The 26801-nt window shown below is 36.7% G+C and overlaps 1 protein-coding gene across 1 annotated transcript in view; it reads right to left on the bottom strand.

Moving 5' to 3' along the window:
- The window catches only part of FREM2 (FRAS1 related extracellular matrix 2), a 140196-nt gene that overhangs the window by 48421 nt on the left and 64974 nt on the right, over positions 1 to 26801 (bottom strand). Inside the window, exons 3-6 of the mRNA XM_037377789.1 lie at positions 13468 to 13614; positions 10946 to 11176; positions 8075 to 8200; positions 6924 to 7175 (exon numbers count right to left, since the gene is read on the bottom strand). Coding sequence (XP_037233686.1) covers positions 6924 to 7175; positions 8075 to 8200; positions 10946 to 11176; positions 13468 to 13614 — 756 coding nt within the window. The remainder of the gene's footprint in view (positions 1 to 6923; positions 7176 to 8074; positions 8201 to 10945; positions 11177 to 13467; positions 13615 to 26801) is intronic.

Here is a 26801-nt window from a genome sequence, read left to right as displayed (position 1 = left end):
TAACAACTAAGGTAATCCTTTAAGGATTTAAACATTCAAAAGGAAAATCAATGTCATTAAAGCCCAGTGGGGTACACTGGTTACTCTGTTGTTCAGTATCTTTTGGATCTTCAAAGACTGATGAGTGAAGTGTTAGTATAAGCAGCTTCAGAGGAAGCAAGATGATCTGCAAAAAAAACCTTAGGAAAACAATGCACCAAGATGTTCCACAGAACTTGATTATCCACATGTTAAATACACAACACTAAATTCACTCCCTACAATCACAAGCAACCAAGAACAAATGATAAATTTAGAATGGTTTGCTAGGCATTCAATACATTTTCAAATATAATAAATATTAATATTTATTTATATCTATAATAAATATAAGACCTGCAGTACAAATAACAAAGCCATGAAAAAATAAAACATGCTACAGGAAGACTGGAGAGAGAAAGATGTTCAATGTACTCTTGAGTGAACTGTCATAAAACAATGATCCATTAGGCTCTGGAAAACAACGTCAGTAACATAAGAATGCTATTTCATTTAACTCATTCTATATTTAACAGAAAGTATCAATTTTCTACAGTTCCTGTAAATTTGTACCTTCTGCTTATCAACTATTTTATGTGCTTTGAGTACAAAACTCAAAAGCTGTTTCCCACATTTCCACGCTTTGCTAGAAATACTGCTACAATTCACACAGAAATGTAATAATGCGTATGTCAGCTAACCGTTTCAGAACCTACAGCAGTGAAGACTTAGAGATACACTGCTTTGCCAGCTGAGTCCTCTATAGTAAAGGAGTCATCTGAAAGAGATGTGACAAAGTACGGTAAGCAGGTCATGAGGAGCCCAGATCATAAAGTTGGACTATATACCTAGTTATTAAGCAGCCAACTGAATATGAGATTAATCTAATATTTGTAGTTCATGTATATAATGTGTGAGTTTGCACCTGCAGACACACACATGTAATAAACTGCCAGCAACAGATAATGTTGGAAAAGTAAATCATAAATGTGCCTGGTTGCCTCTATAGAATGTCCTACTGTAAGATATGACAATAATTTATTTCTGTGACAGACATCAAACAGGGACTTTCCAAAATCTTTAAGGCTATCACCATAAATTGAACATTTTTCACTGTGTTGAACTGGTGATAATTAGACACTATAAGTAAAGAAAACTGGGAGTATAACATGTGTCATAAATTGGATGTCTTCCACCTTTTCCCTTGATTAGTTGCCAGTCTGGCCACCTGCCATAGACTGGTGAAAGGGGAGGGGTCACACAGAGATTTTACCTAATGAGAGGACAAAAGAAGCTAAAAGCTGCACAGAAGTGCCAGAGGCATCAGTCCCACCAGCACAGTAAAAATAGAAAAGGAAGGAAGCAGTCAAAGGTGGATGTATAGAGGAAAAAAGAACAACTATCTCACTATTTTAGTTATCTCCAGAGAACGGTGATGGATACTTTGCCAAATTATGACTCCATTCTTTAATATAACAATGGGCATGCTATGCCTATAGTGTTCAGGTTGTAACTAAAATTGGACAAATAGACCAGCAGATATTAATCACTGAGATCAACCACCCAGACATTCAGTTTAAGGTTATGGCATACTTATTTTCAGAAAGAAAAAAACACATTTGATGGCCTGCCTTGGAGGCCAGTGGAAACAATGAGATTCCAGATAAACTTGTGAGATAAGGATGTCTCTCTAACAATGTTACTAATAGAATATTTAATTATCATCAGCTGGAAATTTGGCTCAGTAGATTTAGTTGACACTGTATGTCTACTGGGATCCAATGCAAAGCATAGCTTTATGTCGCCTTGCACTGTAGACTTTCTGCCTCTTTTCAGGCTATTGGTAGTAAACATTAACATAGACTTTACTACTCCAAGCAAGCTGGACAAGTGCTAGTGGCTACTGATTTCCAGAACATAGTCTAAGGTTTTCCAAAGCTTAATTAACTGTAGGGGGAGTGACAGTAAGTGTTTTAAAGAAATCTCCAGAGGACTAAATAATTAATCTGTTCTGTTTGATCTCTAACACTGGCTTTCCATGTTATCATACCATGATCGTACCATCATCCAGTTTACTCAGCTGTAAAATATTCCCAGATAGTGCTATCCTTTCCCCTGTCATGTGGATGATATGAGTGATCGATTCTGTTGAGTAGGTACAAAGAAAATGGTAAGCAAACCTCTGACATAAACCTGAGTCCATTGCTTTCCCAGCCCTGATGTAGAAATGTCCAGAAGTCTGAACGACTGCTTGCCCATCTAATGTGAATGTAGTGGAACAAATGTATTTAATGTACTTCTTGCTGTGAAGAGCATGAGGCTTCAACAATTCCACTAAGGCAAGATGACTGTCAGCCTGGCTGTAAGGCTGGGTGCTCTCATGGCAACACTAAATACGGTATCATGGAATTAAAATCACATGGGAAGATAGCCACTGACACAAAACTTGATGCAAACAATATAATTGTAAGCATTCTCCTCTTAGCTACAAACTTCCAGCTCTGCATTCATCACACCTCTTCTCTTCGGGTTTCCAAATGTGACTACAAACCAAGAGTTTAAAATTTGCCCGTGATACAAAACAGAGTAAGCAAAAAAAGAGGCCAAACAGCAGCCTGGCCGTCAAAACAGTTGACTGTGAGAGCAGAGTTTCACTTCAAGACTTGTTGCAAGGACTAAAGCACATTTTGTATTGGACTTATTGCACACAAGACAGCGACACTGTTGGAGTTAGAACCAAACTACAGGCTGCTCATTCCCAGATGAACTAACAAAAGAGTTTGGTCTCATTTTTTTTCTTAATATATGTGAAATTATTTCAGTCACAGCTTCAGTTAGAAAAACAAAGAACACTTCTAGGCTGACCTTGCTGAGTTGCTAAGTCCCTGGGGATTAAGGTATTTCCATGGAAGACTGGGGTCTGGGTGTTTTCAGGGTCTGAGTCTAAACTCCAGGACACCTCTCTCCAAGGAGAATGAAAAGTGCACAGTAACCTTATCTTCCTTTTCCTAGATGCACAATATCGATCTATTATGTAAAGTGCCTCCTCCAAATGAACTTTATGCTGAACTCTGTGCTCTCCATGCAGGATAGGTATGTCCTTCCTGAGCCAATCAAGTGACCTCAAATCCTTCAGGGATTTCTGTTGATCCCCCAAATCCTTGATGTGCATGCAGACAAGTAGTTGAGCCCACCAATTCCGGCTAGATTTAGAAACAAAAGTCCACATTTGCATGGAAAATAGTTGGGTATTTTTGTCTGATTCTGGACTTCATCTTGAACATCTAAATACCTAGTGAAACACTCTCGAGCATTCATTTCTTTAGATTTCAGCTAGATTATTTTCAATTTTTCTTTAGAAATCATAATTATATTATGAAGCAGGAATAGCTACGTATGTTTTTGTTGTCTAATGGCATTTCAAAGTAGGAGCTGTTTTAACAAAAAATTAGAAAAAAATCTTTCCTTCATGCCCAGTAGTGCTTATCACTTTGGGTTGAATGGCAAGTTAAATTTCTAAGGCTAGGGTTTATAGGTACTGTCAGAAATCAATGTATTCAGATGCACCAGATATTCACAGTGATTGATCTCAACAGTTCAGATACTTCTAGGATGGGATGGTTCCTGGGAGTACATCTGTCTTTAACTATATTAACTATAGGAGGACCCCAGCATAGCCTGCTTGAATGAGATGGCTAATATTGAGTGAGATTACTGCTACCCCAAAAATGGATGATTTGCATAGGTCTTTCCCCTGAATGCTTTTCTTGTAGTGATTCATGGTTAGTGAATATCACCTCTGACTCAAACAGATCCATGTTTTTATTTTTTAGTGCTTAAACTGTAGTGACGTGTAAGTTTGAATCCAAGATCTCCAGGCATAATTTACTTTGCTGTGTATTTCACTAACTTAATCCTTTTCCTCTTTTCTACCTGTCTTCAGCTTCAGGACCTATCAGGAAAGGTCCCTTCCGAATTAAGAAATGTCCCAACAGCAGCACTAATTTTAAAATCACCTTTCACAATATAAAAATATACCTGTGCATGGTCTACATACTATGTTTTTTGTTTTGGTTTTTTTTGTCCCAGATTTTGCTTTGGCAGCACAGCACTACTGCATAATCCCCAATTAAAGTATTCAGTTGCCAGGAATTTAATATACTCTGGTTCACTACAAAGTTGAGCACACCTCCTTTATTTTTTGTTTATTGTCATGATTGTATAGCAACTCAGCTATTTTAGTTAGACCCTAAGGGCCTTTCTAGAAATAAAAGAAGAAAAGACTTTGATGATAGGTACTGAAGGTGAATGTTTCCTAATTAACTTGCACTGAATGCCAGAGGAGATAAGGTAATGTTGGTTGTGCTGATTTGACTTCCATAGGAAAGATCTCATGTAGTATTATTAAACTTTGACCTTTGCTGTTTGTATCTTTTGACCTGAAGAAGTCCATGCATAATGTTAATCCTGTCACAGGACTTGGAGAAATCACAACTTAATGACATGCTGTGACATTTGTCCAAAGAAGCTTTGTTAAATAGAAGATGAATTTAAACAATGAGAAAAATATATCAGTAGATACGAAGCAAAGAAGTTAAAGAGAACTAAAGAATTTAGTATGACATTACAATAGCTCATAGGCTATTATACATGTGCTAAAGTTTTAACCCATCTCTATCTGAGGCATTTTCTGAATTAAATTTTGATGTTAAAAGCTGAAGAAAATGCTTTTTATTTCACATAAACACATTTACATTTATTAAAATTAATGTTGTGCACTGAAAATAATAACCAATGCTTCTTAAAATTCCCTGCTTATTATGTAGAATTTTAATCATGACTGCCAGAGTGTTAAATTGCTCACACATTACACAAATACGTGTGTGTGTATATACACAATCTGAAAGAAACATACACATATATATTTCTTTCTCTGTGTGGAGACATAAATAGATATGTAAGGTATACCGTAATTTATCTACTCTGTAGCCTGTACTCTGCATTTTATAGAACAGGCAGCACAACAGATCTCAGATGAAAAAAGACACATACTGACTTTTCTGTTATTGTGCATTATGGTTTTGTGAAAAATAAATTCATTTTCATGTTTTCTAAATTCATTCTCATGTTTTCCAGTGGCAGTGTTAAAACAAAGGAGATTTCCCTAATATGTTGTGGGAGTCTCATAAACAGTTAAGTTGTACACTATGTTGTGATTGATTAACTTTCATAATTTCTTATTCAAAGTCAGTCAAGGTTACAGTTATAATGATTGTCTAAGTCGAGGAATTATAATCTTATTTTAAATGCTAAAAACAGTATCTAAAAGTGTTCCCTCCCAAGAAATAAGGTTCTACTGAAGATAGACACTGTAATTTCAGCTTCAGTTCTCTTTTAAACAGTCTCTTGGAGAAACATTCTCCCCATCCCAAACTTTCCATATATATTTTAAGCACTCAGAACACTTTCAAAAGCTGGGTAATCATCTGCTTCATGGATATATTTTTTTATACCTACTCTCCCAATATTTTGTATTCAGCTATCTACAAACAGTAAAGTTCATGAATTCTTCAAAATTATTCAAAAAATCAAATTGTTGCAAAAAACCTACACAAACCCGTATTTGCCATCACAGCAAAGTCAGATAAACATATTTCTATTTCAGCTTGCATTCGATATATGTTCTGTTACAAGAAGTGTTACTTCAAACTTTTGTATTCGTTAATGATATATGATTATCCAAATACTTCACAGAGAAAACAAAGTCACCTCTGTCACAGGATTACATGTGAGAAATTTCAGGCAGACTGAGTATTTATGATGTAATTAGATGGGTGTCAACTTCCTGCCTTTAAGAGCTGCCTTTTATACTCTTAACTAGGGAGAAATCACTGTGCTGATAATAAATGTCTATCTTGGCATAAGACTTTCAAAGATATAATTCCTCACATTTAGGCTTCAGGAAATATGACAGTGTCACAATAGATGGTTTATGGCCTCACAGAGAGGACTAAAATAGCTTATCCGTATTCCTTTCACAGAGTTTCCAGTTGGTATGTCAGCTTCTAAAATCCATGCATAAATAGGGCAATTGTGCCAGGAAGCCTTTTTGCTACCACTCCTAGAAAGAAGAAAGTTGCACCACCCATGCTAGGGACACTGAAGGAGACACTTGAGGCTGCAGTAGTATTTACATGAATTTTTGAAAGCAGTTGGTGACACAGTGTGCTGATTCTACTGTTCCTTAGTCACAGACCTCTCTAATCACAAATAGAAATGTTCTTTTCAATGCAACATATCAAAGCTATCGACCACTTGAACAAAGGACATCATTTGGTCAGCATGTCCTTACTGAGGCAATTGCTAAAATAACATTACTGACTTTTGATAATTCGCTTTACTAAAAAGACCAAGGCAGCATACATGGACACTTCTAGGCAGAAAGTTAAATGCAGTATCAAATCAGAAGGACTATAGCTTGCCTCTTAGCAGCTGCTATATGGCTTCTAGTCCATCGGGGATTCTCATATGGCCCTTTGGAAAGTAATGCAATGGGCCTGAAGGCTTGTGGACATAACCTCAGAATCACACATAAATAGATGCCCATGAAAGGTGATTTTTTGGATTACATCTGCTACTGTGATAGGGAAAGGTGCATCTCCTCACTCCCAATCACTGCTTGTGTGACTTTCTCAAACCATAAAATATCAATACTAAACACTTTAAAAAACCCGCATTGCTTTCTAATAGTATTTTCAAATCTCAAGATGGAAGCAGCATGTGTTTTAACCAACAGGAAGAAGTGCAAAAATCCAATTTCTACATGCTGATTTGAATATGATATTGATACTATTTGTAGTTTCTGTCTGGAACTGGGAATATCACTTTGTTAAACGATGTCTTACCATCATCCTTGTCAGGTACAATGGTAATTCGAGTGCTTGGGAATTCTGCACCAACTCTTCCACCCATTGGCATGCTCAGCAAAACATCAAAGGTCTCAGCCTCTTCATACAAGGAATCATCTATGATGACAATCCGACACATTTTTTCTCGTTCGTCTTTGTCAAAACGTAGAATGCTGTTGTGATCCTCAGGCCTGGATATGTAGTCGGAGTAAGAAAGTACAGAGGTTGGGGCAGTGCCAGATGCTGTTCCTGTGGTATAAAAGGAAAACAGTCACTATACATACCATGGTTACAATGATCTCCTCACAGAGGCTGAATCTTATTTCATTACCTTTTAATTTCTATTTACTTTTACATTACAAGATGGGCTGAAACCTTTGACCAGGCTACATTTCTGAGATCCCTGGACAAACTTCTTCTGTATATAATGCAATGCAAGCACATGGCTCCTCAAATTAATTTCCAGTTTTCCAGTCAGAAGGAATATTGTAGTCTATCACAAAAGACACTGACAAAGGAGACCTAGTGAGGATTAACAACTAACTCCCTTTGTATATTTTACCCAGTGAAGATATCGGTGGACCAGAAATTATCTATACAGCTAGAATTTGATGAAAACAAATTATTTTGATTCCAGGTCACCTCACCAAAAATGTTGCTTCAGCTGTCCAGATGAAAAAAAATAGTAAAAGCACAGTTATGCTTACTAGAGACCCCATGCTCTGTGTGGATTTAATTAATAGGAGACTGAAACATAGAGGAAGGAGAAGCACAGCAATTAAGCACTATTATTTTGTAACTTTTTTTTAAAGATACAAACAAATAAAGGATATCCGCGGCAATCACTGCAGTGCTTTCAGTTCTCATCACTTCCAGATATATGGGGCTGATATAGATAAAGAACACAGATCCTCTTCACCTCCTAACAAATGGCAGAAATTTGCAACATGATCGTTTCTCATCTGTATTCAATAATAATCCAAGACAGACTGAAAAAATGAATACATTTCCAGCTGAGACTGAAGATATTTAGATGAAAATGTAATTAACTGCTATAAACAATTTTATTATACGATAGATAGAACAATTCTTTTTCCTTTCTGTCTCCCGTTTTTGCCTTTTTTTTGTTCTATAGTAGATCCTGTTACCATGTTGTGTGTAGCAGATAACCATCAGTTCCTGGCTCACATCTCCACTTCTTCTGACTGGAATGAATAATTCACCAACATCTTCTTCAATAGTATAGGTGGACTGAGGAATAAAGACTGTTGATTCTGCAAAGAACAGACATATTTATTTATGTAGATTTATGACCTCATAAAGTCACCTATAAAATACCTAGGAGCATTTTAGCATATTCTGAAGTGCAACAAATAACTTGTATTTATCAGCAATAGTGCTAATTTTAAGAAAAACTTGGAGGGTGAGAGAAGTAGAGTTTCTTAGTCTTTCAGAAATGGAAAACAAAATCAGATCACTAGGTCTGAATTCACAAGTCCTTATTAAGTAGTCTCTAATCTGACTAATTTACTTATCTAGGGTTACTTGTGCAAGATAGTGTTTGGAGAATTTGTCCACAAGGTCTATATTTTTCTCATTTCCATGGTATTTCTTTATTAACAGTTAATCACAGAAGTATCAGTAGTATAGCTCACACACAGGCAGTGGTTCTGCAAGGCCATTCATTAACTTACTACATCAAGATAACTGAAAATCATTTGGCATTGAGGATGCAAGATGGAGCTCCTGCTATCTTACTCTAACTTGGACACTTGATTTGAATCGGCTACACATCTACTCCTGTTTTACTCAAAGGAGACCTAGCCAATACAGTCAGCGAAGTCTAGAGAGCAATCTCACCCTAAAATTTATTGGACCAAAGAATGTCAGATGTGTTTTTCAGGGAAAGAAACACTAAAATGAATTTTAAACTCTTCATTATTTTATATTCATATAATCATATTGCTGTTTTATGCTGTTACTGGGATTCAGGATCCATTTTGTTCTTATTCTCTCAAAAACTCAAGAACAAAAGGTGGCTATGCATATGATTATAAAGCACCTTTACAGTTTCATTAATATGACTGCAACCCAAACAGAATATAATTCTGTATAATATTAAATCAAGTGGTATCAGCTGACTGCACAAAGCAATTCTTTCCAATATTTCAGAGTACTTTGGCAAACAATTTTCTGAAAATTGTCAGGTGATTTCTTTGAAAACATGTTCCAGGTTTTATTTATCCAATTGGAAAATACTAGCAGCATGACTTAAGGTCAAAAGACTGCCTTAAAAATGCTGTAATTCAGGTTTGGTAAGATCTAGACACTTTCACTATTCCAGCAAGTCAAATATTCAATGTGAAAAAAACCAATCCCCTACCTTTTTCTTTTAAAGTAAAACAAGATGTAACACCCAAAACCCCCATTTTGTTAATTTTATTTCTCCCTTTAGAATTAAGTTGACAAAATGAAAAACTCTATCCTAAAAAAAAAAAAAAGCAAAAAAAAAAAAAAGCAGCAACCTGATTTGTTCTGTTTTCTGTCTCCTATTATCCTATTAGGAGTAAAATGACACTATAAAACTTGAACTGATCTTATGAACAACATAAAAGCTCAGAGGAGAATGATGTAGACAATGTCAGCTAGTGTAAGAAAGCACATCCTTATGCAATCTCTTTTTGGAATAAAACATTAACTGATGTCCCATACACCAAGGGCTGGTACAGCTTTCCAAACGAGCTCACTGTTTTGGAACTAAGACTACACCATTCAAATAAATGAATTTGAAAATAATTTTCACTGGAAGCAGAATAAAACTTTTGATGGTTTCTATACAGTTAGCAGCTGAACTTGTACCTACCCTGTGCTCTAAAAGACGATTAGGAAACCTAGTCCTTCCCCTCAAAATTCTCTTTATATTCCTTCCTGTAGATATTACTTGATTTGCAGTTGTGCATTCAATTTTCTCTTGCGCAACTTCACTTTATGTATAATTACTACAAATTCTCTGGGACTGTGAAAATTTTATCTTAATATAAGAAATAGAAAAAACTATCATTGGCATTAAGAAGACTCAGATAACTATCTTGAGTTGTGCTATCTCACTGATCATAGAAAAGACAGATGTAACACATTTTCAAGTAATTTCTGTGTTTCATACATACTACTTTTCAAGTAAAGCACTATTTTTCTCAGTGGCTAAATATGGATGATGATCATATAACCTCTAGTTTAACTTGCGCTATGAACGAAGAAACCTCTGACAGTTTTCCTGCGCAGTCCTCTTCAAATGTTAATCAGGGAAGACCACATAAAAGAAGCTGTTACAGTCATCCAATACTTGAAAGATCCCTTAAAGGACAGTTTTGTGTGACCATGGCCCATGAGTTCAAGTGTCTGGATGCAGCTGAAAAGCAAAGCAACCAGAGCACATTCTACATTTTTAGGGTTTTTTTTCCTCAGCTTCTTTTTTCATTTACATTTAACCATAACTGTATCTGTTCTTGACACAGCTTGTGCTGTACTTGGTCTACTGAACCTTACCCTTACTGACCTCCCCAGCTTGACATTAAGGCCTAACTGATGCGACTAGTTTGCTTCAAGACCCAAACCAGCCTGGACTTTCCTGTACCGTCCTCTCTCACAGGAATTATCATGGCAGAGTAAATCCAGTCAGCCTCCAGCCGCACATGCAGATACACTCTGCTTGCAAACACATTGAACTGAAACCCTATTATACATAAAATGAAACCGAAACTAAACAAAACAAAAAACCTAGAAATAATATATCATAGGAAAAATGCAGGCATTTCATCAAAGCATGCTACCTTAGTCACATATTCATTAATTACTTAAAGTGATAGGGGACAAATGGCTACCCAATGCCCAGGCCTGCCTTCAGAAATATTCTGAGGGAAGGTAAGCTTTACTATCCACTATTACTAATAGCATTTGTCCTTCAGTCTATCTTCTGGTGTATGTACATATTGGCAGTACAGTTCTGGAAAGGTTCTTACCATCTCCTGGGTCAATAATTTCCACCGTGGATACATATGGAAACTCCAGAACTGCCATGACAGGCTCAGAAAGAACAATTTGAAAGGACTCAGACTGTTCATGTTCACCGTCACTCAAAATCCGTACTCGCCACGTAGCTAAGGTTTGGCCAGGATTAAACTGCACTTGCTTCTGGGCTTTTCCTCTGAAATCCTTATCTTTCTTGGCAGTACCATCTTTGGTGCTAATACCTGCAAAAATCATAAGTTTAGGTCATTATAAACATTACTTACATTTTTTCTGTCATTTTTAAACAAAGAATTTTTAAAAACCATACTTCTCACAACCTGAGAGTATTCAAGCCAACTCCAATTACTCTTGATCAATTTTATGCTGGTGTCACACACAGCAGTGGAAGTGTATCAATTAACATTATGAAAGACAGTTTGGACAGAATTAGACAAAGCAATGCTAGAAAAACTCTACATTCTCCAAGGTTTCAGTCAAGTTTCTGTTTCTCTGTAATTCAACTATGGGTGCCCAAAAGGGCCAACAATATGTTTTCATGCCTTTACCTTTCTGGGTTCTCTTCTGTTCCAGAACTTCTAAATAACATGCTGCCTGAAACCCTCAAAAATATTTATTTCTCTTAGAAAAAAATCAAAACACACCTGGAAAGGGGAAAGCTAAGGAAAACACAAAGACACAAAAGGGTAAAACGTACAGAATAAGGATGAAAGATGTAAAATCTGAACCATTGTGGTCATTCCCACTACAATAAGTATTTTTTTTTAAATGATCATCCTCTTATTTCAGTGTTTGCATAATGACAATTATAAACTGTAGTTCAGTTGAAACTGCAAAGCCATAAGATAAAAATCAATACAGCTCATCCCACAGAGACAACACAGACCTTACAGCCTCAAATCCAGGATGCTCTAAAATGGATTTCATTGGCACTTTCCTCACAGTTTAAGGCTGTTTAACAGGCCCACATGGAAATTAGACAGTCCTTCAGAACTATTTCTAACTCATGCATTTGGCCTTTGTTTGAACCCCACAGCGCCACTCAAATCTTAAAGGTCTTTCTCAGGTTTTCAGAAAAAAATTCAAAACTTCTCCCTTCTCTGTTTGTTTCTTACAATGGTGTTAATTTATTAAACCATATAATCTTTCCCTACACAGCTTGCCTTTCTTGCTTCCTGCTTGTGCCTCTCTTCCTAAGTTATAGCCAGTATAACTTAGCATAATATATAGCCAGTATTTTACATAACCTATAACCCTTCAGACCCTTTGGCACTACACATGGACCAGAAAGGCCAGCAAGCATCTTAACCAATATCTTTTAAGTTCTTTGCAACTCTGTAATTCCATTTTGCAGGTGGTCAGAGGCAAGTTATTCAAACTGGTTTTGCTGGATTTTGAGTCAGCTCAATTCAGAAGCTGAGCTTGAATCCGTAGGTAGATAATTTTGTAAACACTAGTTGTAGGATCAGAAGTCAAATCAGTATCTGTTAATCAGCACCAGTAACTAATTTAAACCACACACCTATAACTTTGCATTTTATTGACCTATTTTATTCTTTTACTTTAAAAGAAATATATTATCAAAGTAAGTTCACTGTTCAAGATGGAGTCTTTTAAGTTAGATCCAGTTATTTTGTGCCTATACTCCTTATATCTCATGCCAAAATAGGTATCCTAACTACATCTCAATACCTAAACACAGATTCTTATTCAGAAAGAGACCTAAACAGAAACCTGATTTCTAAGCATGAACTTGTGCTCCATGCCAGGTAAATGCTTACATATCTCTGCAAAACCAGCTTTGAACTGAGTGCCTTTTCTCAGCAGTGTAAGCTCGTCATAGGTTTCAACATGAAACTGTATAAGAATAATGCTCCCTAGTCCAAACGCATCACCAGGAAAAGGATGGGAACAGATCCAGAAACTACAGACAGGTGTGAGGTTGCAGGATGTGATAACATAATCTTTTTTCACCTTTTCACTCCCCAGACACTGCAAACAGCTTTCAACACCTCCTGTATCAGCCTCAGTTGACTGCCAACATTGACAAAAGAAAACGAGCCTAATGGTCCTAGCTGCTAATCAGACCAGCTCACAATAGCCTTCCTGGAGAATGATCTCTGCTTATTGTTGTCTTTCCAATTGCTACAACTGTTTTTTCTCATTACAGGAAAAATAAAATTCGGACAGGAACTACATTCTGTGAAACAAATACACTTGATACCACTGTTGGTATCAATCAAATCAGAGAAAGGAGGACTGGGTCTTGGGTTGTTAAATCAAAAATTAACCGCAGAAGACCAAAAAGAGAAAAGTGAAATTTTCATCATATAACTAAAGAAATAATATCTTAGCATAACAAAAGATACTTGCTTTAATAAATAAACATACTCCTTTGAAAGTAGCTTGCTTAGTATGAAACACCAGTAAAAGAAAATAGTTGTATTGATGCATTTTATCATCTAGCTGGCCAGTGATTTATAGAAGCAACTGATAAGGTTAAAATTGAACTTACTTATAAAAGAGGTTTCTCCAAGATAACCTCTCCGTTTAAGAACAACATCAAGATATTTGGAGTCTTCATTTACTAAATAGTATTCCTTTTCTAAGGAGATCCATGCCCAGTTTAGGCGAAAATGTTGATTCTTCAGCTTATTGCCTCCTGCAAAACAAAATAAAAATTCATTTTTCTTCTTCATCAAATACTACTCTGTCTTTGGAGGTTAATGTAACCTGTACCCTGGGTAAAAAGTGTATCTTACCTAGACATCACAATCCAAAGATTTTGAAGATTTAAAACTAAGAAATAACAAGTAAAGAACTCAACCATGAAATGTTCAGTGCATATAGGAACAAATTTTATCTTAGATGCATACAGATTAATCACATTCCTTACAGAGTATGCTAATGTTCTTCTTTTTCAAGGGAAGAAGAACAAGGATTAATAAAAATATATTTAGGATGCCTTTTTAGAAATTACAAAAGGTGCAGATGATCCAAGTTTCTGCAGAACTGTATTGGTATTTCTAAATAACACACAGCGTAGGGCATTATGCAGAACTTCCTCAATATGATCAGGCTACCAGAAGCACTGGAAGACCCTTAGTATCCTGAGAGACTGGAGCTGATACCTACCATCTTTTAGACTTGCATGTACCCATGCAGCCTGCTTCTAAAACTTGCTATTTTGTTCACTAAATCCAACAATTTCTGCTCTTACTGGTTTAGAATTTATGCATTAGCACTGTATGATTTTAGGAACAGCTTTCATGTCTTCCTAGGAAATGGTTTCAATAGGATTAAGTATACCTGATACACACTGCAGTTTATAGTTATGCTGATGCCCTCCTAAGTTTACATGCGTGTAACCGTTGGGTTAGGTATGATTGCCTGTGCCACCTAAGAAGATTTAGAGAGATATAAATGCTTATTGGAATTCTCTTATACTATTTTGCAATGAGCTATCTTCATGATATGATGAATGCCCCCAGCTAAGTAAGCTGCTGAGATGTTTATTGAGAATCAGTTTTCAATAGACCACAAGATGTCTTCACAGTTCTTTTTACACAGGCACAACTGTAGCAACATGTTCCTGGTGAAGAAAGCAAACTCCAAGGATCCCTTCCAAGGTCTTGACTGTAGCAGCAGCACAGCAGCTTCCTTGTGGTCTCACTGTGCATTCAAACACTGGGAACTGAAAACACAGGACAGCAAGCAATGCACTAAGCTAGGGAAACTGAATAGTTAACATGGACCAAGTCAGCATCTCTGGCTGGCAGCCGTTGATGGCATTGTCCTTAAGTTGAACACTATTTCCTTATACAATAATTGGAAGAACCTTCACAGTCCTTCTGAAACAAAAATGACCATATAGTTGTCAACAGAAGTAGGCTCTGTTTTTGAAGCCAAAGCAATGCAGGAATACAGGAAGCATCCCTCAAAACTTTTGGAGGGGATGATATGGAAGTCATTTAACTCCAGCTGCAAAACACTGAGCACCAGCCTAAAATCTGAGCATGTCTCAGCCTAATCTCTTGCTCCCAGCAGAAATGAAGCTGTTGTGTCTACAGTTAATGGGTTTTGTACAACTGTAAAAGAACAGGAAATACTGATTGAAATGGCTCTCTAAGGTCCAATTAAAAATGCTACTTTTTTTCAGTTGAAAGGTAATAGCTGGAAAGAGCTAGCATCCATTTCACTATGAACCAACTATTTGTACAACAGACTGAATATCTTAGATTAGATTATCCCATTTCTAATAAAACATAGCATAGCTTTAGTTTTACAAGTACAGTTTACCTCCATCTGTTCACTGATTTTTCACAGTAAAAAGGCATTTCTTGTCAGTGTAGGGATTCTAGATGCCACACATAAAAGGGCATGACAAACTGAGTTCTGTGTATCCTATTGGATGTTTGTTACTACTCAGGAGAATCCTCTAACTTCCATAGCAAGAATAAAATAACCTGTTCAGCTCACTGAAGGCAGATGCTTACTCAGCAACTGTCTTCTGGGAATGCTGGCTTGTGTGGGAGGCTGTAAGCTGATCTCCTTCCCACAAGGTGCTGCTACAGAATAAGGTTTGCTCAGGTAATGACTGTCTGAAACGTGCCCTTTAGAATTAACACTTCTGTAAACAAGCCAGTGAATAGAGTTACTGGAGTACTACACTGCACTCCTTGCCCTGCTTTTTTCTGCTCTTTTGATCTCTATAGTTGCTGACAAAGGGGATGACTACAAACACACATACGAAAACTGTAAAGAGCACCACGAGAAAACCAGGAACTACAGTGTTAGCTACACCAGCACTTATATTAGGTTAGACATATGTTATGTCTTCCCATTAGTTTCTTGGGACAAATGCAATAGAGTATGTCTTGTTCTGTAATCTAGTAAGAAAAGCCATTTGTGTGCTGCCCTTGAACACAACTGCCCAATTTAAACATAATTTGACACAGGGATAAAAGTTTCTAACGATATAAAAGAAACAAAAATTTACTGCCAATTAGAGGAGAAAGAAGCTATTAGTATCACTACTGAGAAAATTACTGCTGCATAAGCTTACTAGAAATGAGACCGTCAGATACTGGAAAACCCTCAACTGAAGGAAAAGCGTAGCAGAGTTTATATCTTTTTAGACAGAATAGATTCCAGCTAGGGAATGGAAAGCAATAGCAAATCCAACACCAACTGTTCTAACATCCAAAGAAGTAATGGTTTAAACATGTTATGGACATAGGCACACAATCTACAGCTTACATACACACAGGTCTTATGTTTCATTTCTAGACTCTTAAATCAACCTTAAATGTAATCGATATTTGCACATAATTACTGAACATACCAAAATTACTACACAAGTGACAAAAATCCCAGTTGTTAAAGAGGAAAAGTCATACAGAGAAATTCTCAGTAGCCAACTACCAAACCAGTTAATTCCTGTCATTGAAAATGTTGAAATATACTGAGTTAGAAATCTAATAGGAGGACGAAATTTAGGAAGGAAAATGTGCAAGAAAGAAAATATGATTTTATATTGTGTTAATTCCACCTATTTCTTGCTTTCAGCAGTTTCTTTCCATTTTTTCTTAAAGTAAAAAAAAACCAAAACCAAAAATGTATTATTTATAGCAGGCTTTCAGCAAGCCTGCATTTCTATCGGCCTACTTCTGCCCCTAAAATATATATTGTTCACGTTTTAGAAGGTGCAGTACTAAAACCATCAGATTCATAATTTTAAGAAAACAATATAGATACTTTAGATCTTGATTTCTTAACTTTGTGCTTCAGAAGAAATGTTTTCTAAACTATACAAGCCACTTCACAGTCCAATGTCCCCAAAAAATAAAACCAGTGTTGCGGTTGTTGTTGTTATTATTACAGAACTCCGACACAATAGTGCAGGAAGTATATGATACAATTTATCTAATTTCAGGTATTTATTTTTGAGCTAGAAATTCTAAACTGTCTTTATAGCCAAAATTGGGAAAGAGGCATTTTGTGAGGCTATGATGTATTTTAGGTATCTATTTTTGAATGAGATTAGCTGTGCCTCAAAATATGCAGAAATACATGCATTTTTCCTCAGTAGCTGTTAAGAAGGCCTGTCATGATGAGTTACATTGTAGGCACTTTTATTATGCTATATATATACACTAATGCTAGGTAAGATGAGTTCCACCACACCTGAACTGGATGAAACTGGGCTGTTCTAGAAGATGGTAGAGCCAAGCACCACACAAATATAAGGTCTGTTAAAGAATAAGAAGAGTATAGCTTTCAGAAATTATAAAATATCAGAAATAAAATTTCACATGCCATCTTAATTTTGTTCCCTGTTAAATTAGTTATCTGCCTTACAATAGTATTTCTATAGGCAAATGAATTTTGCATGGCTCACTAGCACTTCCTTTGGGCATAGTCAAACATTTAGCTGCTAGGCAAATAATTAAGGTAATTAAGGTACCTCAATGACAGTTTTGCTTTTGTTCCTTTCCTAGACAAGTGCTTGTAATACAAATACATCAGAAGTTGACAGAGAGAGAAGCCATTACTAGAGTGCTTTTAAAACAAAACAAAAGGAAGGAGGGCCATGTTACGACAAGGTAAATCCAAAGTAACTTTGGTTATACATCTGTGAGATACGGTTGGCAAGATGTTGCTATAGTGATGCATGAAAACCCATTTCTTGAATTTTGCCAAAGACCACAGTGCAGCAGTGCTAAATCAGAAGATGCTAGACAGGACCTGGTATAGTGAGACATTGATGAGAAATGAGATGGCAAGGGTTGTGAGACACAGTCAAAAACTTTGTACGCAGCTTAAGCTAAGGATCTAGAGTAAGGTGGGTCACAAAGTGACTTAATGACTGTGACTTCACTGACTGAGGCTGCTGAGGACAATACTGTCTGAAAAGGTTTGCCTGAATATGACAAATCAAAGATGGATGTCGTCTAGAATTGGTCTTTACAGGAGTCCTGTCAGAAAACAGTGTCACCTGTCAGAAAACAGTGATATATTATTTTTGCATAGGTCATCAAACCAGAAATTCCTAGAAAGATCAAGTCATACAGAAACTCCAATTTCAGCTACATGAATAAAAGAAGAGGACTTGATCAGTAAACTGTTTAAAGGGAAAAATACTAAAATGAATTTTCCCATTTAAGCATTTATCCTTCGAAACTGCTGTTCAGGTATCTTTAAAAATACATAAAAACTCCATCAGAAACACTCACTAGATTGTCAGAACTTTCTATCATGATGTAAAGAGCTCAGAGAAGGAAAGAATCAGTTCCAGTTCTCTCCACAGATTTCTGGGCTATGTGAAGACAGTATAAAATATATTTCCATCATTAATTCGTGTCTCTTGAGCGCTGGCAAGCTGAAGGGCATTCCATAGAGAACGTCTGATTGTAGCTTTGCTGTCCCTAGGAGCTACCCCAGAACCCCAATTCATAAACAAAAGCATACAGCTACACCACAGTGTTCACCTATTGATACAATGGAAATTGATGTATCTTGATAGATACTGTCTTCCCTACATGGTATCCATGGCATAATCAGTCAGAGATGAATCAGCTAAAGAGTGCCCAACCTGTACAACCATAGCCACCCAGATTCATTGTGTCCACAAAGTATGTCTTGCATTGCCATAAAGCTCTACAAATACCAGACAGCTGTGGTTTAGACATCTGTTTCATTTTTTCACCCTCTGATTAGCTTCTTTCTGTGCCAAACCAACTTAAGTTACATATCAGGATAAAGTTATCTCAACAGTTTCATTAGAAGTAAAATCTGATGTGGAATGCAGAAATCTTAGTTCCCAAGATCATGATTCTCCATCTAGCTATGAAGATCCCTGTCAACCTTAGCACTTCCCAAGTTTTTTGATCCCCACACTACTTGCTAGTTGTTATTTGTGGTTTATATAAACATGATTTTTAGCAGACTAGAGAAGTGACATACAATCTTAGATGATTCTGCTAGTTAGAATAAATGTAGAGAAGATACTATATATTCAGCTGAAGACACACAGTTTCAACAACTCTGATTTGCCATACTGTGTCATAGTCCCAGTACATTCACCCTACAGGTTAAAAAGGCAAAGATCTCAAGTAAATCTATTAGAAAGACCTCACCTATAAAATAGATAATAAAAGTACTTTATTCAATGTTTTGGGGCAGTACATCATTGGGCTAGATGACCTTCAAAGGTCCATTCCAACCCAAACTACTCTGATTCTATGATCATATGCTGTTCCCTCTGCTATGATCACCAGAAAAGGCATATCAGGTGAAACTGCTTTAATTTCATTTAGAAAAGCTATTTGCAGAAGTGAAACACATAAGTAAACCCAGCACATAAAATACGCCATTAAAATGTTTTAAATAGGCTTCAACAATGCGTAAGCTAACCTAATAATTTTACCCAATTAGAAACCCTTAAAATGCTTCTCCTTTATACGTCTTTTTCAAATGTACTATAATGGACTCCAATCACTAAAGCAACTTGCTGAACTCTGCACCCTTCTGCAATCTCTCTGCCACTGTAACTCAATATATTTGCAGAACAACCAAAACCAACCCCCTGAACTAGCCCCTAGTGATTAGGGACTAAAACAATGCTTCCTCTGACTTGTCATGAGAAAACACACACTTCCCAACATTATGGACTTGGCTTGCCTAGAGTGTAATTGCTGATATCCAATGGGCTGCAGACAGTTTCTGTCTTTCAGTAGTTTCTGTAACTCTTTTGCTTTTGTTTTATGTCTGCCCCCAAGAAACAAGTTGGAATGGCCACATTTGCCAGGGCTCAGACTAAGCAAATGCTTGAAGTCACATAGCAGAAAAAATATCTTAAGTATACTGTACAGTTGCTTTGTTACAAAAAGAGAAGGGGAAGTGAGAGAATGTAAAGGCTGGCTAGTGCATATTAAATGTTGATCCTAGTAAATTCAACTAAGCGTAACTAAGGATGTCTCCAAGCACAGTCTGGAGATTCACACTGGGTTAATTTAAGGAATTTCCAATACAAGTCTATGTCCAGTTCTTCTGCAGGAGATTAGCCAGATTCTGATTAAGAGATTATCCAGATTTTCATTGACAGAAACTGTGGAAGAAAACATGCTCTTTTAGACACTGCGTTTCATAGCTTTAAATTAATTTCAGTTTAAATCAGCTCAGTACAAATTAGTTCACCAAGAGCCAGGATACCTTCATTCTGTTGGCTGCACCAAGAAGCTGTGAGCTTTCAAAGGAAAGAGCAAAGCAGATAAAGAGAAACCCAGTCTGAATCATAAAAAAGGATGCTGGACCACTGTGTGGGTTTCAAAGCATTTATAGACATAAAGTGGTTAGCTTTGTAACTGATTTCAAGGGAACCCAAAAGGATCCACTTGCTGGTTTGGGATTCTGTGCTGTAAGCAAGGAACTAGCTCTGCAGGAGTTGAATGCTTCCCACTTCTACAGTTCCAATGGTGAAAATACAAATAATTTAATGAATTCAGGGTACTACTGAAGTGCTACTTATTGAAGTGCTTAAGCACATACCCATATATGCTGCTGAATCATTGTAACAGAAGAGAAAGTCATTGAGCTACCCAAAAAGTTCTTAGCAAGACTGAAAAAAGCAAAATTGGGCAAAAAAATATTCATATTATTCCTCCTCTCCCTCAAAATATCAATCCATCAAATTAAAGTTGTTCACAAAAAGACTGGCTTTGATTAATCTCTTTACTGAAAATACTGGTGGAGAATAAATGATGAATTATCATCTTTTTCCACAGTCTGACTTAAGTATTTCAGGTATATATAGCTTCACATATTATTACTGTAATAAATTTGTCTACATATACATATGCATGTACATGTACATATACATATATAAATTTGTTACATATGATGTAACAAACTAATTTTTAATGTAAAAACTACAAATACTACACCATACATTTTATTTTATTTTTTTCAAATGGAAAACCCTATGCTCAATTATTCCACAAAACTTTATTAGAATTTTGACTTTTTGACCTGTTTCAAAATAAAATATCTCAAAACATTTTCACAGGATAAGACAATATCTTGTTGCTCTGCTCAAAGACTCAGGAACCATTCAGCATTTATTGGTGGAGAACATACACAGAATAGGATTCGCAGAATCACTTTAGATAATGCTTTCTCTGGACAATCACATTCTAGAATTTGATCAATCTTATTTTAAAGTAGATACTTTAAATATGTCAGATGCAGCCTAAATTTTCCTCTAAGGGAGCAAAGAGTTTAAATGAAATAAAGGGTAGATTAAAAGTAAAATAATGACAGTTCATTAGACACAAAAAAATATGTTATTTATATTAATCACATATATTTCTATATTAATATATTCACAAAAGAATGGTTATACAATACTTGTACTATGTACATACCAACAATAACATATTACAGCATTTTAAAATCTTGCAACATTCACAGTGCAGCCAGACAGGTTACTGTGATGACAATGACCATACGATCTGATCTAAATCACTTTGATACATTGGATCATTATACAGTTTATATGGAAAGATTTCTTTGGAAGTTGAAGTGCCACAAGTCTCAGTTCCATAGAAAGTATATTTTCAAATTAATACAGGCCTGTTCTCATTACAAATCAGAACTGACAATGTTATCTTTCCAGAAATACTTTGCCTTACTGAATGTCAGCGGGAGCGAGGCATTCATCACAGAATCTGCTCAAAACAATTCATAATCAGACTCTACCCTCTCAGCCTGCATGCACTATTGATAGGGAAAAAAAAAAAAAGACATCTAAAAATTATGAAAGTGAGCATTTTAAAGGATCAGAATACATTACAAATAATAATGTGAAGGTATGCTGAATGCACCTGATTTTGGCCAGTATTTGAGGTCAAGCAGTCACCAACAGGCTGGCGTTTGGAAGGCAGACCTCTAATAAACTCCTGTGCATCAGGCACATGAGAAGGTTGGTGTTATACTGAATTTACAAGATGACAGATAATGAAGCAGAAAGACTTTATTTTGCCCTGTCACTGTTTCTGAGATGATGAACAAGGAAAACCAAAATTTTTTAAAAAATTGTGCCACCTAACTCTTGGTTGGTATTGCTAGGCACTTAGCAGGGATTATTTTAAACTAATCAGCAGGTAGCAACCACTGCTGAGAGCTTTTATTTGAAGGTAGTAAAGGACAAGGAAGAGAGTAAAATGTTTGGGAACTTACCCTTCATTCTGGAAAAGTCACTCATATAAACAGATTCAGGAGAAGCAGGACAAAACCAAAACCAAGGGAAATGGACAGGAGGGGAAGCATTTGAAAGGGGACAGTTGATGGCTACTGAACATAACGGCCCACTAGTCCCAGAAAAGGGAAGGTACCAGGAGGCAGGGTTGTCTGTAGACTGCTCTATTAGCAGCACTTTGTTCTCAGAAGTCTTTGTTCTTACTGTAGAGATCAGTCCTTGTTTTGAAATGATGCTTTATGTTATTGTATAATGGATAAATCATGACCACTGCTTCCTAGCAGAAAAAAATCCAGAGCAGCCAAATTAATTCCAGTGAATAACCACTATTGGCAACAGGTCCTAGTGCACAGGAACATAACCAACTCGGTCCTATTCCACAAAATTTAAAGACATAAGACCTGCCACTTATGAGTAGGATTCATACAGTCTAATTTTACCATGTAAAAGAAGTATGTTTAACTTAGGCTAGCTGTCCAGGCACAATGAAAGCAAAGAACTGCATCTTCAGAAACTGCAGGTAGATCTGATATGAACAGCTGGATTACCCTCTGGAAAGGTTTGGCCCACTCCATTGAATATAACTGGAGAATGTTCAACCCGCCAGTCTAGATGGCTAATTAAGTCCAAAGACATGATTTTCATGCACGCACAAAGGAGAGTCCCGAAAAACGCAAAAATGTGACTACTCCTGAATTGTAATACAGTAAACTTGTAAATTCAAACACTTTAAAAGTAATCTTTGGAATATTTAAAAATAACAACAAAAAAATCTATTTGGTTAGAAGAATTACTCTAATTCTAAAAGTTATTTCCATGTTGTCATTAAACTAATTCGCACTCAGTGTAGCCACAAACTAACTTTGCACCAGAAACATCAGAAAAATAATTTAAACTTCCTTTCTGAGTAGTAACAGAGAAAACCCAAACATACCACTGAAGCTGTCATGTCTATCATTAAACAATGGTCATATTACCTAAAGCAGAATACCTTTTTTCCTCAGGATCCACACCCTGCACCTCCCTCTGAAGGAAAAAAAACACCACCTGGATTAGTAAGGTTTTGTGCATGCATGGCCTGCAGCAGTAGGTAAATTTATTAGATCTCTGGCAACACATTCTTAAAATAAACTTAATAGTCTTCAGGTCTCTGCTTACTAATTTGTTTTGTGGCGCCAGACAACTTCTGCCAAAAAACAGGCTCCAGCTGAATTGAAGCAAGGGTCATTTCCTTGTCTCCCAGAATAACGGGTTTAGCTCCACCAGCTTAGTTACTGTCCTATATGGGACTGTCTTCTGGTTTACACATTTAAAGCAGCACTATATCCATATTAGCCTGTAGTAAAACTACATTTTAAAGCTTAATCAGACCTAGTGTTATATTTGAAGGTCATGGGGTATCCTCAGCCTCAGTCTTGAAACTAAAGAGTAATAACAGAAAAGTGCACTGTGACTTTACAAATGAAAGACAGTCCAACAGAACATGACCCAGGAGAAATATATTTACAATGAAAATATTGTCTCACTTAATATAGAACTATTTTAAGATACTCCTTTACTCTGGGAAAAGAATATATCAATTTCCCTTTCTTTAAATAGCATTTTAATTTAAAACTTGCTAACACAAACTCCTTCATATGTGCCTAATTTTCCAATGCTTGCAATATCCTCATGCTTAAAATTGGGGAGCATGAGTGGGTGCCACCTGAAACTGAGGCCTCTAATTTTTCATAATGAATCTGAAATTGGTATTTGTGTCAAACTGGCGAATTTCCCTTGAAGAAGTAGTTGAACTTTTTAACTAACTGTTGAACGCTGTCTTTGCGGAGAATTCCCCTCTATTTCAGGTGACAATCCAGGCTCATAAATCTCAATTTTTATAGCCTTAAGAGGAAAATGTGTGCAAGAGGGATTAAAGAGGTTGTTGTTATTTGCAAAGCCTACCCTAAACAAAATGGAACAGTTTCCATTTGATCAGCTGGACTTGCTGTAACTCACTGAGCACCAATAGGAAAACTATTCTTTCAAGTCCATGTCAAAGTGATTGAACTGTTTTTCTTTATTAAGAATTAACTTCCACAGACTTGAATTTTGGTTCCTTTTCTGTTCTGGCAATGCAACAAATGCCCAACTGACTGGAGGAGAACAAATGTCAGGCAGGCTCATTTAACATTTACTCTTAATTCATTTCAGAGTAATTGTACCAGGTAATCTGAAATACTTAACTTTTAATATTTGACCAAAGAAACTCCTTTGTGGTGCCTTTGATCCTTTTTAAGCTATGCCAAACCCATAACCTTTTGCAGATGATTTAGTCCTGCTCAGGAAGAGCAGAGTAAAAAACTAAAAACATACAAAATCATTGATAGAGACAAGGACAAAAAAGGGTTCCTTTTCAGATCACTGTAATTTTGCCTTAAGACAAGCCTTGTAAAGAGGTATTCAAAGATATTAGTTCTGCTGAAGAAACATTTTTGCATGAATGCATTTTTTAATATCATGACAAGTTCTTCAATGTTACTTGAGGCGTATCCTATGGAACAGAACTGTATATTCCTAAGGCAGCTATTATACTATATTCCTGTATCCTTTTTCATGTCAAATTCCAATGCTGAAGTCACAATGTATACTGCAAGATGAAAAAAATAAATAAATTGGGAGAACCTCAAAATTCCTTCAGAAAAGTCAAGACATGAGAAATCTGTTCAAATATCAAAACTAAGTACAGAAAGGTACTTCTGAACTTAATTTTGAAACTCCTGAATAATATGACCACTGTGAGTTTCCCAAGACAGAAGTTCAACAGACATAAAGCAGAGGGACAGGGGACAGAAGTGACTGTGAAATTATGACAACTAATCTTGATAGTAAGTTGCTTCCAACACATTATTTCTCTCTCCCTCCTCTCTGCATATGCATGCAATCTTCATTTATACTTTAAGACAAGTAGTTAAATTAAATGAAAATCATCAGTAGAAAAAGTGTATCTTTATTTTTAGCACAGAGCTAATTTTAACAACTCATTTATTTATGTACGGTTCACATTTGACTCAACTTGAAAAGAGATCATTGGTTTAGATAGTATCCCCTGTCTTAATGTACTAGTAGAAAACTGCAACATCTTGATAAGTGAAGAGGTACATCTACAAAAAAATCCCTTTATTTGTAATAGGTTTGGCAAGATTCTTTTCAAAAATTACATATTGACCTTCAAATACCAAGGTGTGTTTTCTGACATGCCAAGTTGAAGTTCATTTGGCATCACTCAGGCTTTTGAAAACTCCTTGATCAAGACTTCCATGACTGTTCTCCCACATGTTTTCAGAAATTAAAATCCTCAGCTTTTTCCCAAGGGCCAGGGAGGCAATGTTTTTGTCAAATCAAGTCCAGCTCCCCCTGAACCTGCTTGCTATCACATACAGGCAGGTGAAGGCCTGGGTATCTGTGGTCTGAAGTTTACATTTTTTGCCTTAGAGTTCATACAGAAATGTGTGGAGGTGCGACCACAGCAGTTTTAACAAGCCAGCTAGCAGAAATGTTTCTGTTTTAAAGGAAGGTTTTTCCCACCCTTTCTTGAAAGGGAGCTGCATAGCCCTCGCCTGTCAGGACACGACCTCAGCCTCCTGCGTGTCGCCCACTGCAGCTGATAACATCGCTGACAGAAACCGCAGCAGTTCCCCGGGCTGCAGCATAACTTGGGGTGCTTGAGAAGCTGCTGGGAAAAGTCCTCTCACCTCAGCCTGCAGCAATCCAAACAACGCTGATGACACAGTGCTGAGCTGTCATCGTCTACCTCCTCCTTTCGGCTGCGGGTGTTAAACTTGGGTTTTTTAACTGATTTAATGGCTGTTCAAAACATTTATTTTTTTTCCCCCACTACATCTGACAGTTCTCTTGCTACCTGTTAGGATGCCTACTCCTTGTATGATGCAGCAACATGCTGGAGACCGAGGCCCGTGGGTTCAGGAGGCCCATTCCAGGAATGCTAGAGAAGCCCTGGGGTCCATAAGGCCATGAAGAACAGTGGATACTGTAGAGGTGGGAGCACAGGGAGGAGGTGACAAGATGACAAAGATCACCAGTTGCTCAGTGAGATTACTAGGACATCCCAGATCAAATCAGCCTGGGCAGCCCTCCTGCCAGGTATCGATGGCTACTGAAATCCTTCCAGCTAATGACTGCCATCGAGCTACCTGTGAAAGCCTTTTTGTTTAGGAAGGTAAATTCTCCCCTGTATGCCTTTCAAGGATATTTCTTTCCATTCTTACCTTAATTATATAAGAAAATTAAGGACTTGGCAGGATTGATTAATGAGCGCTGCATATATGTTAGATGTGTAAATAACAGTGGATTTTTTTCTCTGTTCTGTAAGACTGAACAGGTGCGGATGTCAATTGATTTAACATCAGAAGATGGGATGGCATAAGTATTAATCTTCACATGGATAACTATGCAAAATATGAAATGTCACTGATTGCTGGGTCACTGTTTGTCATCTGTGGAAAGGTACATTTGAGTTCATCTATGAAAGCTGAGTGACCAGTTGGTCAGGCTGAAAGCAATCCACTGCTGATATTCCTGTGCAAAACAAC

Source organism: Falco rusticolus, chromosome 2 (assembly GCF_015220075.1).
Source record: "Falco rusticolus isolate bFalRus1 chromosome 2, bFalRus1.pri, whole genome shotgun sequence".
In the NCBI taxonomy this organism is placed as follows: Eukaryota; Metazoa; Chordata; class Aves; order Falconiformes; family Falconidae; genus Falco; species Falco rusticolus.
Note: the sequence above shows the minus strand (reverse complement) of the source record. Positions and strands in the feature narration are given on the sequence as shown.